This window comes from Podarcis bocagei (genome assembly GCF_964188305.1).
Source record: "Podarcis bocagei genome assembly, chromosome: Z".
In the NCBI taxonomy this organism is placed as follows: domain Eukaryota; kingdom Metazoa; phylum Chordata; class Lepidosauria; order Squamata; family Lacertidae; genus Podarcis; species Podarcis bocagei.
The window spans coordinates 27,257,039-27,270,832 of NC_138140.1; the positions used below are offsets into that span (position 1 = coordinate 27,257,039).

A 13,794-nucleotide genomic window follows, 5' to 3' on the forward strand; every position below is an offset into this window, starting at 1 on the left:
CCAACATAGCTCTTTTGGGCAAGGCAATGGAGAAGTAACCAAATGAGTCCAGAGCATGAGGAATACATCTTTATTAAGTCAATATTTTGATTTGTGCCCAGAAACACACTCGGAGCCACACTGGATGTGATCCTTCCATTCACCCAAACCTCCAGGCTTCCTAGTATGTATCACTCCTATGTCTATTTATTCAGATGACAGGAGGGCTGGCAGGACTGACATATGCTGAGCTGTCCCCATAATACAAGAGGTGATATTGGGCACACCATCCTTACACTATCTGATGGCACACTCCAATTTGGGTTGCTTTGTCCAGGCTTCCAGTTGTGCAGCTTTCAAAAAATGAAAACAGAAGTGACAGACCCAACATATTCTTGGCTTGTCTGCTGTTATGGTGTTGTTGTTGTTGTTGCTGCTGCTGCTGTTGCTGCTGCTGCTGCTGCTTGGGTGTGTCTTTCAACTACTTTGCAAGGGGCTGGGCTGTGTAAATGACAGCTGTTATTTCTATTTGTAGCACTAAAAATAATGCACTCTTCTCCAATGAACATAAAACATAAAAAATTGCATTGCCTTGAAATGACTCCAAAGGCTTCAGAAACAAATAACTTTTTTGCCAATTAAGTAATGAGTAAGCTTTCTTAGAGTCACTAATAGCAATGTAATTATTGTAATTCTTAGTATTTCAAATTGTAGTTTCCTTTAATACTGAAACAACACTATGCTATGCTTCTATTTTTACTGTGATTTAGGAGCCCTCAGAGAATGTTTCCTGAGATGATTGCTGCTATATTAATTACTAAAATTGCCTGAAGGTATTATATATTTTATTTTATTTTCGTCCTGGTTTTTGATCCAGAAGGATCCTCAAGGCAGCTTACCTAAAATTACTAACATATAATTACGTTGTTGTTGCTTCTCTCTCCTCCAACACTTAATGTACCTTGGAAGCTGCATCTCTCTCCTCTGCCTCCGTTAACATTAGGTCGTTGTGGCAGCTCCCATTGCCTTTCATCCTAGCTCATCCCCCAGCTGCAGCAACTGTGTGGTCCTCTGTCAGGTGAAGTGCTTTTTTACTCTTGTTGTCCTCCATGGACTGATGCTGTTTTACTATCCAACGGCCAAAAAGAAGGAGTCAAGTGCAGCTGTTGTGCCTCAGGTGAATTTGTAGTTGATGGCATTTGGATGGTAAATCCTTAAAATAGATCTGGTACATCACGTATACAATCCAGCCAAACTTGCAGTGAAATGTTAAGCATGTTTACCAGGGCTCATCAGCCTGGAAAGGGAGCTCATCAGCCTGGAAAGGGAGCCCATATAGAAGAAGAAAAACTCTGATCCTAAACCTTTGCTGCCTTGCAGAATATCTTCAGGACAAGAAAAGGCAAAGGAGTAAACACTACACAAATCAGAGTGGAGTCCCTAAGAGTGGGTGGCACATTGTACGTCTCCTTCAAGCAACTCCTGCAACCAAGCTAGTGCCAAAGAAATTGCTTGGCTTTCCTTTGGACCACATCAGTGAGGCTGATGGTAGGGGGTCTTGTCCTCTGAGCAGAACTCTCCTCACCTCAGCGGACAAACCTCAAGATACTTTGGGGAAGGGCTTACCCAGGGGTCAGCAACCTTTTTCAGCTGTGGGCTGGTCCACCGTCCCTCAGACCGTGTGGTGGGCCAGACTATATTTTTGGTGGTGAAATGAACGAATTCCTATGCTCCACAAATAACCCAGAGATACATTTTAAATAAAAGCACACATTCTACTCATGTAAAAACACACTGATTCCTGGACTGTCTGTGGGCCGGATTGAGAAGGCGACTAGGCCGCATCCGGCCCCGGGCCTTAGGTTGCCTACCCCTGGGCTTACTGATTAGTGATGCAACACCAATACAGTAATAGAGAAAGGATGTCCTCAGATGCTTGCTAGCAAATTTCTGTCTTCTATCTACTGCCTTCCAAAAATATTTCAGGAAGCGCAGGAGAAACCTCAATTGCCTAATGGCTTACAGTACAGACAGGAAGGGGGTGGGGAAGACTGGATGAATGAGAAAAGCACTCTGCTGTTCTCATTTGTACATGCCTCTGGCCTCTCTTTCCAGTTTCCCAGAACAGTGTGGGCCTCCCTCACACCTTCTGAAATCTCTTAGAGAATGAAAGAGTTGTTTCCATAACAGTGGAATCCAATCCAGGAAATGACACTGTGTGTAAGAGACAGAGACAGAGACAAAGGGAGTCAGATTTGTAGTGGAGAGAAAGAAGTAAGTGAGCAAAAGGATTTTGTGTTATTGCCCTCTGTCCCTTGCTTGTGTGCCATGTTTATGAGTTGTACTTTGTTAAGAGCAGGGGGGGCCAATAAGAAATAAAGATTATTAAGTCATTTGATTAATTATTAAATAAGGTAACCACAGATAAAATGTTTGTTTACTGCAGGCTAAAATATAAAAATCCTGGTGCATTGGGTTTTAAAGCTTCTGTTTCATTCACGATACTATTTTTTGAAAAGATAATCTTGTGGATTATTCCAGGTTCTAAGGACATCCTGGCAGAGTAAATTTACGTTCTTTTTGCTGGCTACTCTCATTAAACAAAGTGGCAGAATCATTCAGGGGGCAGGTGCTGAGGGCTGTGGAACAAGGAGTGCTGCAGTTTGCTTTGCAATCCCCCAAGCTAGTCTGCTGCCCTCAGGATCCTGCTTCAGTAGTGAAGTAAGATTCAGGTGCCAGTCTGACTGGCTTATGTATGAGGAATGGACAGTTGCATGATTTTGTCCTTAGCTTCAGGGAGCAAAATGACTCAAGACTGGCTATCCCAGTCTTCGGTTTAACCTGCTGAGGTACGTCTCATTGAGTTCAATGGGGCATATTTGCAGGGAAGTACCGGTAGTGTTATGTATTGAAGTTCTCACCTTGGCCAACAGGAGTATCGTGAATATAGTTTTCACTCAGGTCCACGTCCGTTACTTTAGGTGGGAAACCCTGGGTTGTTGTTGCTACAATGTTGACAGCCGGCTGCCTATAAAAGCAGGCCGGCTGAGCTGTTTGCTGTTCAGTTCTGTTCTGGCCTGTAAATAAACAAGAGCTGTTTGAAGAATCGCTGTGTCATCTGATATGTTCACCCACAACTTAACAGGTAGGTAGATTGTTGCAGCCATGGTTAGCTACCCTCAGCCTCCTGGCTTTAGAACAGCACTGCGAGTGCTGTTACCAATGCAGCAGGTGCTATGGTGCTTGGAAAACTGGGCAGACAATAATGACAAGGGAAACCAGCCAGTTCATTTTTTGCTTTGCTTTCTGGCTTCTTGCCAGAAAAGCAAAGGGCAAGACCTTTTCCTTTGTTTTCACTTTCAGCTCCTTTGTTTTTAAAACATATTTTTGGTCTGCTGTGCCCAAGCGTGAAAACGCACTCTCCACCCACACAGTTTGAATGACCTGAGGCTGCACAGTGAGCTTAACTGCTGCCAATTGACTTTCCAAGTGAGAGTGGCAAGTCCCTTTGTCACCAGAAGCCATAACTCAGTAATGGCCCTTTAGCCACTGTTGCAGCTGCCCACCCAGTACTGTCACTGCTCTGCTACTATCTGAAAATGTTCCCCCTTTGCTTGCCATTACCTTTGCTCACTTCCAAGTGCAGCCCACCTGCCTCTGCCATTCCTGACTGGGATTGCAAGCTGAAGCAGGCACTTGGAGCTGGGGTGTGGTGCATCTATGGGTCTGGATTATCTAAACTTTGTAAGGTGTGAGTGTTGTTGGTTTTTTTTGGTGTGTGCATGTGATGATGATGTAGTATAATTTTTGTGGGTTCTATGCTTGTGTGAGTCAGTTAAGATGAGATATGGTGGTTTGCCCAAGGCTTTCTAGGGAGCTTCATGTTTGAGCAGAGATTTTAAACTGGGTTTTCCACCTTCAAGCCCCAACCTGAGCCACACTAGCTCTGCACTTGCAATTAGCAATTAAGGGTATCTCAGTCCTACTAGAGTCTAGGAGTGGTACAGAACTATTTAACAAAGCAAGGTGTCTGTTATTCTGAAAGATAGATCTTTTTTCTCCTGTCATCCATTAGGCCTTGCTACTGTCTTACTTAGATCTATGAGGAACGTAGCCCAGGAACACAGGGAGCTGCCTTAAGACAAATTGGACTGTGCATCCATCTAGGGCATTATCCATACTTACCTTTCCTCTGCTCTTTCAAGGCATGGCCTGCGATTTAAAGCTCCATGTCTGAGCATACCCTTTCTTTTTGCTCCACAGCTTTCCCCACAAAAACCCCTGCCTTTTAAAGTCTAATCAGAACAAACAGCAACCTACAGAAAACCCAAATTGACATTTGCTCTGATTGAGGACTAAAGAGTGGGACTTCATGGGGCCAAAGAAAGAAAGAAGGTAAATATAGATAAGCCATAGCTCAGCATTGCCTATTCTAGTTGGTAGTGGCCTTCCAGGGTCTCAGGCTTGTTTTTTCACACTTTCCACTAACTTGATGACAAGGATTGAACCTGATACCTTCTCATTCACAGCATGTGCTCTACTGCCACTCAGCTATGGTATGTCCCTAGAATTCTCAAGGTGGGGGCTTACATCTCTCCCAAGCTCCATGCCACACATCTCTGTTGAAGATTTAAGACAGCAGAGGCCCTGGTAATCTTCACTTCCTACACACTGCAGTCCAGATCCTGCTTGGGTTCCCCTTTGGCTGCTGCCGTTAAAAGAGGTGGGAGACCAGAACTTCTAGATGCATTCATAGATCTAATAACATGACTGTGTGGGCCCTTGCAAAGAGGGGAGAAAGAACAGCTTTGTGCCCCAAAGACCTTACAGTCTAACAAATGTCAATAGAGGGAGGGGAGCTGAAGGTGAGAGAAACAAGCAGCAGAAAGAAAATAAAAATGGGAGAGGCTGAGGAACAAGGGACACCAATGTGCCTGCTTGGCATTTGCTTATTTTCATACCCTCCAAACTGACATTGAAAGTGTTAGTTTCTCATTAAAAGTTAATCTTTAATGACCTATAGGGAGCAGCAGTCAGAGCCCCCAGCTGCTGGGACAGGAACAGCGCCTGCATTCATATGCCACATAACGGAAGGGTTGGGAGAAATGGAATAGCAACAGGTGTGAATTTATGTTCCTTGGGCACACAACAATTTTCATTCAAAGAAGCTGAGTGGGAGGCAGGCTTGGCTACAGAACATCATAGAGGAACATAATCACACAAGATGTGCTGCATCTATTCGCAGAGATCCCAGAGAAAGAGGGAGAGGGAGAGGGAGAGAGAGAGGTAGGAACATCAGGTAATCAGAAACCCCAAATGCATTATGCTTTGACTATCATTTTTAGCAGGGGTTGCCAATCTTTTTGGGCTTGTGCACAAATTTGCAAACTGGAGAAACTATCACACACAAAATGCAACCAAGTACACAGTGCAACTGACTTTATTTACTGCAATAGAAGACTTCTTTCAAACCTAATTTTGGCAGAGGTAGTGAACTTTGGGAATCAGGGAAGCAACCTTTTATTTTATTTTTTAATAATTTACATTTATATACTGTTTGATTGCAAGGGGAAGAACTTCCTCAGGTGCATGTTCATTCATAGTCACCACGATGTCTCCAGCAATTAGCAACCACAGAACCATAGTATTGTAGAGTTGGAAGGGACTATGCGGGTCCAACCCCCTGCAATGTGGGACTCAACCTACAATCTTGAGATTAAGAGTCTTATGCTCTACCAACTGAACTATAGGAATCTAGGAAGCTGCCTTATGTTGAGACATAAATTGGTCCATCTAACTGTATTGTCTACTGAAACAAAGTGGCTCTCCCGGGTTTCAAACAGAGGTCTCTCTCAGCTTAACAGTAAGGAAATTCATTAACAACAACTCCTCATTAGGACTTTGGCTACCATTATTGTAAAAGGTAAAGGGACCCTTGACCATTAGGTCCAGTCGCGGACTCTGGGGTTGCAGTGCTCATCTCGCTTTATTGGTCAAGGGAGCCGGCGTACAGCTTCTGGGTCATGTGGCCAACATGACTAAGCCGCTTCTGGCGAACCAGAGCAGCGCATGGAAATACTGTTAACCTTCCCATCGGAGAAGTACCTATTTATCTACTTGCACTTTGACGTGCTTTTGAACTGCTAGGTTGGCAGAAGCTGGGACCAAGCAACGGGAGCTCACCCCATTGCAGGGATTCAAACCACCAACCTTCCAATCGGCAAGCCCTAGGCTCTGTGGTTTAGACCCCAGTGCCACCTGCGTCCCTACCATTATTGTAGTCAACCAAAAATGTCACAAGATAGTATGCAAGCTTTCAAGTTCTCTATAACTCTTCATTAGGCTAGCATACCACCTAAAACTAATATCCAGCTTTGTTCATCTAAAAACTGCATCATTTCCTGTGTTTTCTTCCTATCAAGGAACAATGTGTTTCACCCAAGGATGAAGACAAACCTGAATAGCTATAGAGTTTTATATTCTAGAGATGTGGAATTGGCCATGGTATGAAATTTGAAAACTGTGTAGCACCTAACAGAGCCCACTTTAAATGTCTGCTACTTCCTCCCACATGCCATATTAATACTCTTACCAGATGCAGACTCTACTCACCTGTAAGACCAGTAAGTCCAGGGTCTAAGGTTACCTAGCTGCACCCCTGAGCACAGGACAGGCTAGGAAGTGCAAATGAATACAACAAAACAGATTATTATCCTTCAGCAAAATTATGATGGTGGTGATTCAAAGCCTCAGGAAATAATTGCTGACATGAGAATGGGGTTGTTACAAGTGTGTGCCTACTTTCACCTGTGAAACGTTGGAGGGGTGGGTTTTTTTGGGGGGGCCCTTCTAAAAAGAGGACCCTCTCTTGGGCTAATGAAGGTTTATCTGAATTGTCAGCTCCAATGTCATCTTAGACCCCTCATTGTTTTCTCTTGTAGGATTAGCCAGCAATGCAGCTTCTCATATGAATTGTCAAAGACAACACACACTCTCATGGATTTCCTTCCATCAGTGGCACCACGTCACTGCAGCCATAGCAACCGCTTTCATCTTAAAGGCACAGGAATGCGTAATGCTCCAGTTGCATGAATTCAAGGCAGCCGCTTTGTTAGCCTTCCTCAACAAGACAATGAACGATAGATTATTATGTCCCGTCTGGGAAGCGGTGGGGGAGAACCTCTCCTCTGGGATGGTAGTGCTGACTCAAGGATAATTTATTTCACTGAGGGAGGGTGGTACGAATCTCTTGGTAGGAAGAGAACAAGAGCAGCACAATTTGTGCCTCCCAGCCTGCATATTTTTCTTGTCTGCAGCAACAAGAACCAACTGTTCAGAAATATCCTGCCGTCACCAATATGGAAATAGATTGCCTGATAAGGAGCTACTGAAATAAACTTGCTTTGTAAAGACAATGGAAGCGACAAGTACCTGAATGAGAGGCTTTCACTGATTCTATTTTGTAATTCTTCTAAAATACTGAAGAAATGACCTTTAATTCATAGTTGTCCTATTATTGTATTTTTCTATTTTTATTCATTTTTATCCCTTGTGGCTTTAAATTATGACAAATACAATGAATTTCAACACGACAAAAAAATAATGCAAGTGGGACCTGCAATAAAGTGTTGTGGGGTGTTTTGTTCCTAGCTGGCTGTCCGGAACTCTGCTCTGTTCCAGGATATTCCGTTCTATTAACCCTCGCCCTTGGAGGTTTCGTGCCAACTCCTCCAGCATTCCATGGCCACTGGGCATGCTCGGTCTTCATTGAAGGGATTTCACACACGAGTTCCCCTCCCCCCTAAGTTTTTTGGTACTTCTGCAAACCCTGAGGTTTACCTAAGTCTGCTGCCACCTCCCTCTTGATATTCTTGATATCCTCTTAATAGATATTCTATTAAGGAGTAGAATATCTTTATCATTACTAACTATACAGCTCTTTATATTCTGAACTGAAGGCAAAGTTTATTCTTGTTGCTGAAGAATACTGTTCCTAGAAACCCCAAGATCATTGGATAGAATAACTTTTTTAACTGTAGCTGCTTTTAGAATGTTTTTAACTCAATTGTTCCCAGCATGTTTTAACTGTTCCACAGTGTATTCCTTCGGGAGGAAAAGAAGGTCAATCAATAAAATCATCCAGTCAATAAAATAAGCTGTGTCACATATCTAAGCAGGCTCAATAATAAAAGATCTCTGGAGGCAAGGACGCCAAGGGACAAGATTGCCAGTGCATCAGATTTATCATCAGAGTTCCCTCTCCAGATGCATCTGCCTTCAGAGATTAGGTCAATGGAGGTTGGGAAGAGGCACTCTAGGGTTATGCAAGAGACCACAGAGAGGCATTGTCTCCCCTGGAAACTTGCCTGCCACCTACAATTTTTGGTGGCAAGTGAAGACCTTTTTTTCTGTGATAGGGATGGAACAAACATTCAGAGCAAATATGTTCACAAATGCAATCACTTCTGCTCAAATTATAAAGAGTCAGAATGGCGCAGCCCATCTCAAGCATCGATTTTGATCACCTGAGTCCACCATTCTCCACTGCTGAGTTCCCCATCCATGCCTCCTAAGAGGGAAAAGAACTCAGCTTAGGAGACAGAACCAGGATGACAGAGGGATTCACTGAAGATGGGTTGAAGCCTGTAAAGTGGGATCTTATCATGGACATGTGTGTGTGTGTGTGCCCACACGAAATTATAACAAAGCATTCCCAAAAGTCAAAATAGGGACCACTTTGTACTAGGAATAAGTACAAGGACATTTAGTATAACTGTCACTTTAATTACTTTAAACACGAAGTAGTGGTTATCTGCTGAATAAAGTGTGCCTTTCATTCCGCGCAACTGTACAGACCGTGTATTGTTCCTTTAGGCTAAGGTAAAATAGACAAGAGAGTATGTTTGGTCTGCCTACAAAGAATAAACTGCTGAGAAACATCCTAAAAAGCTTAATAAAATAGCTTCACAGGGCACAAAAATAATAAAAGAAAAATACTCCTATGGCTATTTTCTGATAAATCCAATGGGTGAAACAGGTATAGGCTTAGATTTCAATTGTGAAGTAGAGGCCAATTTATACATGATGGCTGGGGTGGCAGCAGGAAAGAAAAGTGCAGAAATGGCTAAGAAACCTTGGCTAATAAGCAGGGATGGTGCATGGAAGCTATGGTGCAGCAATGTATAGAGGGCCACTGGTTCTGATAGTGGCCTAACATGTTCCTAATACTCCCATCAAAGAAGTGGCACATACCTGGGTGGTGGCTAGCTATGTACTTAAAGATGCCACAAATGAAGGTCCTAAGTGTGAGCTTGCGTCATGTTTTGCATCTAATAGAGTGTACACTGTTCCCTGTGCTTGGGTGTGGGTGTGCCTCTAGTCTTTTGAGCCAGGGATCAGGCAAGAGCACAGCACACAAGAGGCTGATAAAAGGCTAGGTCTGTCTTTATGCAATTTGCAGGCCTTTCTGCTGTTGCTGTCCATGCCTCTGATGACTATACATGCCTTAGGACAGTGATGGGGAATCTGCGGCCCTGGAGATGTTTTTGGACTACAGCTCCCACCATCACCAGCTGGGGCTGATGGAAGTTATAATCCAACTGCCTTGGGAGGGCCTTAAATTCCTCATCCTTGCTTTAAGCATCAAAACTCAGCAATGTAATCTTAAGTATGACTTTTTAAAAAACTACTTTGTGACTGAAGGTGAGTGAAGGAGGAAGAAGAAGAGGAGGAGGAGGAGGAGGAGTAGGAGTTTGGGTTTGATATCCTGCTTTATCACTACCCAAAGGAGTCTCAAAGCGGCTAACATTCTCCTTTCCCTCCCTCCCTCACAACAAACACTCTGTGAGGTGAGTGGGGCTGAGAGACTTCAAATAAGTGTGACTAGCCCAAGGTCACCCAGCAGCTGCATGTGGAGGAGCGGGGAATCGAACTCGGTTCACCAGATTACGAGTCCACCGCTCTTAACCACTATACCACACTGGCTGTGACCGTAATGGTTATAACCTGGAAGAGTGGGGTGGGAACACTACATTTCTCTTCTGCCACTGCTGAGTAGAAGCCTAAGAAGGTGGAAGGTCCAGAAAGTTACTGACCAAAATGAAAAGACTCAGTTCACGAAGCTTAGCAGCTGCAATACTGTAATGATGGAGGCGTAAAGTACTTATGCTGCACAGCTGCAGTGTGGATAACATCAGCCTGCATCCATTACGGCTGACCCCGATGCAAAAACCCTTTTGTATAACTTGTAGTGTGACAACTTCCTTCACCAAGTTGCCGCTCAGTGGAGGCAGATGGCAAGTACAATGTGTCATGACTGTTGTTGAGGACAAGCAGGGATAAAGAGGGCAAGAAATGTCACAAGCTTGCACTTCCTATTATTCCTACTTCTTGTCATGTCCAAAGCTGATATTTAGGAGTGGCCAGTGTGGTGGGACAGTGCTGCAGAGCTGCTGTCCTGGCACTGATGTCATTGCGATTTTCCTGAATGGTGTGGGGGGCAGGCAGACAAGAGGTAATAAGCTGAAAAGCAAGGTAAAATGTTTTACATACATAAATGAATAGAAATCCAGCGTAAGATACTATCAAACTAGAAAAGAAAGTGGGAGGGGGACATATCTCATGCACTAGCCATAACTACCATGCAGGGTTAGTGCTACCAGTGCTTGACTTTGTGGAGTTTTGATATTATTGTTTTTTGCCACATAGCTCTTGATAGCTGTTATAACACAAACTGATTCAGCATGATGGCCACGCCTTTACCTGGGAGCACTCATGCTGAGTCCCATAAGGAGCTAAGAATACCTTGGTTCACAGGTACACCTAACAGGACCCACTACAGTATTGTTATTGTAGCTTCAAAGGAGCTTAGTCCCAAATACAATGGAACTCAGTGGTATTTATTTCTGAAGAAACATTCTTAGAATCTGGCTGCCTGCATATTGCTAAAGAGTTGTGCATTTCTAATCACAACAACTATGCATATGAGCGGTTTTTATCTGAGTTATTTTTATCTTAAAGAACATCTAGGTGTTAGCTTCACACACATTTCTATCACAAAAGAATGCGTGTGCATTCAAATTCTCTCACCATCTTATTCCTACAGAGGTGCCATGGTGAATGGATAACAATGCTATATGGGTGAAATACCATGAACTCCATAGCTCCTGACCTTTGTTACAACTGGCAAGAAACTAAGAGATGTAATAGATCAAAGTCTGAATTGAATCATTAATTACAACATGTTAGACAAGCAGAAACCTGCCAGTTGTGCTCTCATTGTTTTAGGAGTAAAAACTAAAAATGCCTTTTTAGTTAGCCAGGTGACAACCAAAGGGGGGAAAAACAGAGCCGGATTGAGATGCCCAGGCTTGCAAATCAATAAACAGACATAGGCAGGTTATGAAACATCCTCTTGAGTTGACTCAGGATATTAATCTGCCTAGTGCAACAAAAAGCAAAAAATCCAGAAAAAAATTGCATTTCTGTTTTGCTTGTCTCTCACCTATTACTGGTGGGTCAATTCCTGAAAAAGATTTGAGAGTAGGAGGGGCAGGAAAACAAGGGAGGTGCAGGTCTGAAGTTTCATAACCTGGATCCAGTATTTTAATTAGGCACCATTGGTTGTCAGAAAAGTATTCACTATCACCAAAATAATATAAGGCATTGGGATAGCACTTTCCAGAAGGTGGGCTATGGAGATTCTTTAAATGAGAGATTCTTTGACTTTACTTCGTGCTCACAATTGCACAAATAACCATAATTAGTTGCAGGATGCATATTCTGTCAGGTCACCCTGGATACTCATCAAATATGTGGATGATACTAAGCTGGGAGGGGCATAAGAGCTAACTTCAGTGGGCCGTGGGTGCTTGGGCACCCACAAAGTCAATGAGCAAAGCCGGAGAGAGGCAGTCAGCCAGCCTCTGTGGCACAGCCCCCGAGAATCAGTTCAGTTCCACCCTCCGCAGCCAGCGAGCCACCCTTTTCTGGGTGGGGCTCAGACATGGAGGTAGAGTCTCTCTACCTCCAAGTCTGAGCCCCTCCCCACGAAAAAGGATACCTCGCTGGTCTTGGAAAGGAGATGGAAGAGTCGCCATCAGCTGCAACACAGATGTGTGACGTCACATGCACACACCTGCACATAGTGTGTATGATGTCACATGCACAGCATGCAATGTTGCACTGCGTTTTTGGAGGAGCTCCCCCTCCCCCAACGTGATGTGATGTTGCGTGTCTTGTGTGTGACATCACACACATTATGTGCAGGTGTGTGTATGTGACGCCATGCATCCGTGTTATGGCGGCAGGCCCCCACAATCCTGAGGGCGAAATTGCACCCCTGGGGAGGGGTAACTAATGCAGCAGGAGACAGAATCGGGATTCAAGATGACCTTAAAATATTGGAGAACTGGCCCTAAACTAACAAAATGAAATTCAAAAAGGACAAATGTAAGGTTCTGCACTTAGGCAGGAAGAACCAGATGCACAAATATCAGAGGAGGGGGGGACACATCTGGCTTACTCATCAAATATGTGGATGATACAATAACAATAGCCACCTTCAAATATCTAATAGAAGACGGAGCAAGTTTCGCCTGCTTGAGAGTAGGACCCAAACAAATGGCTTCAAATGACAAGAAATGAGATTCCGACTAAACATCAGGAAGAACTTTCTGATGCTAAGAGCTGTTCAGCAGTGGAACAGACTCCCTTGGAAGGTGGTGGACTCTCCCTCCTTGGAGGTTTTTAAGTAGAGGTTGGATGACAGTTTTTCATGGATGCTTTAGTTGATATTCCTGCATTGCAGGGGGTGGGACTATTTGGGGTCCCTTCCAATTCTACAGTTCTATGATTCTATGATAGTGATGTTGTAAACAGACATCATAAGCATAAGTCATTGTATTCTATGCTTTAGACACACTGGATTACTACGCAGAGAACTTCTATCTCAGGATGTTAGATGACTGGGCAACCTGGTTTTCAGCAGAAGTGGATTTAGGGGAGCATGACCTGCTTGGTGGCACTGGGCCTGGATGGTCATCTGTCATGAATGCTTTAGTTAAGATTCCTTCATTGCAGGGGGTTGGACTAGATGACTCACAGGGTACCTTCCAATTCTACAAATTTATGATTCTTCTGAGAAGTAGTTCACTTGCAAAACCAAGTCATTAGCTTTAGCTAGAAATCTATGTTGATATGAAAAATGATGAAATGTATTTAAAGAATTTGCTGGCATGCTCTTGCTGCCTTCTTTGCTGCTCTTGGTCACTGGTTATGTGACATGCTGTAGACATCTAGAGCAAGGCAAGTCTTTAACACATGCTTTGGCAGCCCAGTGTGACATATCTGTTGCTAGTTATTCATTCCCACTAGGCCGAAGGTTAATGCTGGTCACTAGCATCTCATGGCTTAAAACTGGTGTTTGCTGTTATATACAAGCATATTACAAAGCTGCACTTCCCCTGCAGAGATGTGTTTTGCTGGCTATTTATAATACACCATGATTGCAAGCATATAAGCACACAGAGATGGTACTCAAGCCAAATCAGAAGTCAAAAATAGACTTCAAGGATATGTGACGGCAAAACTGCTGTTCGGCAATTGATGAAACTACAAGTTCTCAGTGCCTATAGATGAGTTTTCTGTTCTTGTATGAATAATTTAACTTATCATCATACGGTTATGAAGTGAGTCAAGGATATATTTCCAAAAGGTAATGTCAATGCATAGAAGACCTTCTGGCTTGGATCTATTTGTCTGGGTTTTGTTGGTCACAGCCTGATCTTTTTTAAGTTTTCATAATAAAATAAAATT

At 43.5% G+C, this 13,794-nt stretch overlaps 1 protein-coding gene across 7 annotated transcripts in view; it reads right to left on the reverse strand.

Annotated features, from left to right (window-relative positions):
* Positions 1 to 13,794, reverse strand: part of LOC308578790 (uncharacterized protein) — a 34,398-nt gene that overhangs the window by 10,349 nt on the left and 10,255 nt on the right. For 5 of the 7 annotated variants that reach the window (XR_014004098.1, XR_014004099.1, XR_014004100.1 and 2 more), the window contains one exon: positions 1,361 to 3,056. The exons of 1 other annotated variant lie outside the window; for it this stretch is intronic. Coding sequence is in view for 1 of the 6 variants with exons in the window: in XM_081179357.1 (XP_081035483.1) it covers positions 2,901 to 3,056 (156 nt within the window). In the remaining 5 variants the exon portion in view is untranslated. Of the gene's footprint in view, positions 1 to 1,360; positions 3,057 to 13,794 lie in introns of those variants that run through there. One more of the 7 variants, XM_081179357.1, reaches the window with a different exon arrangement.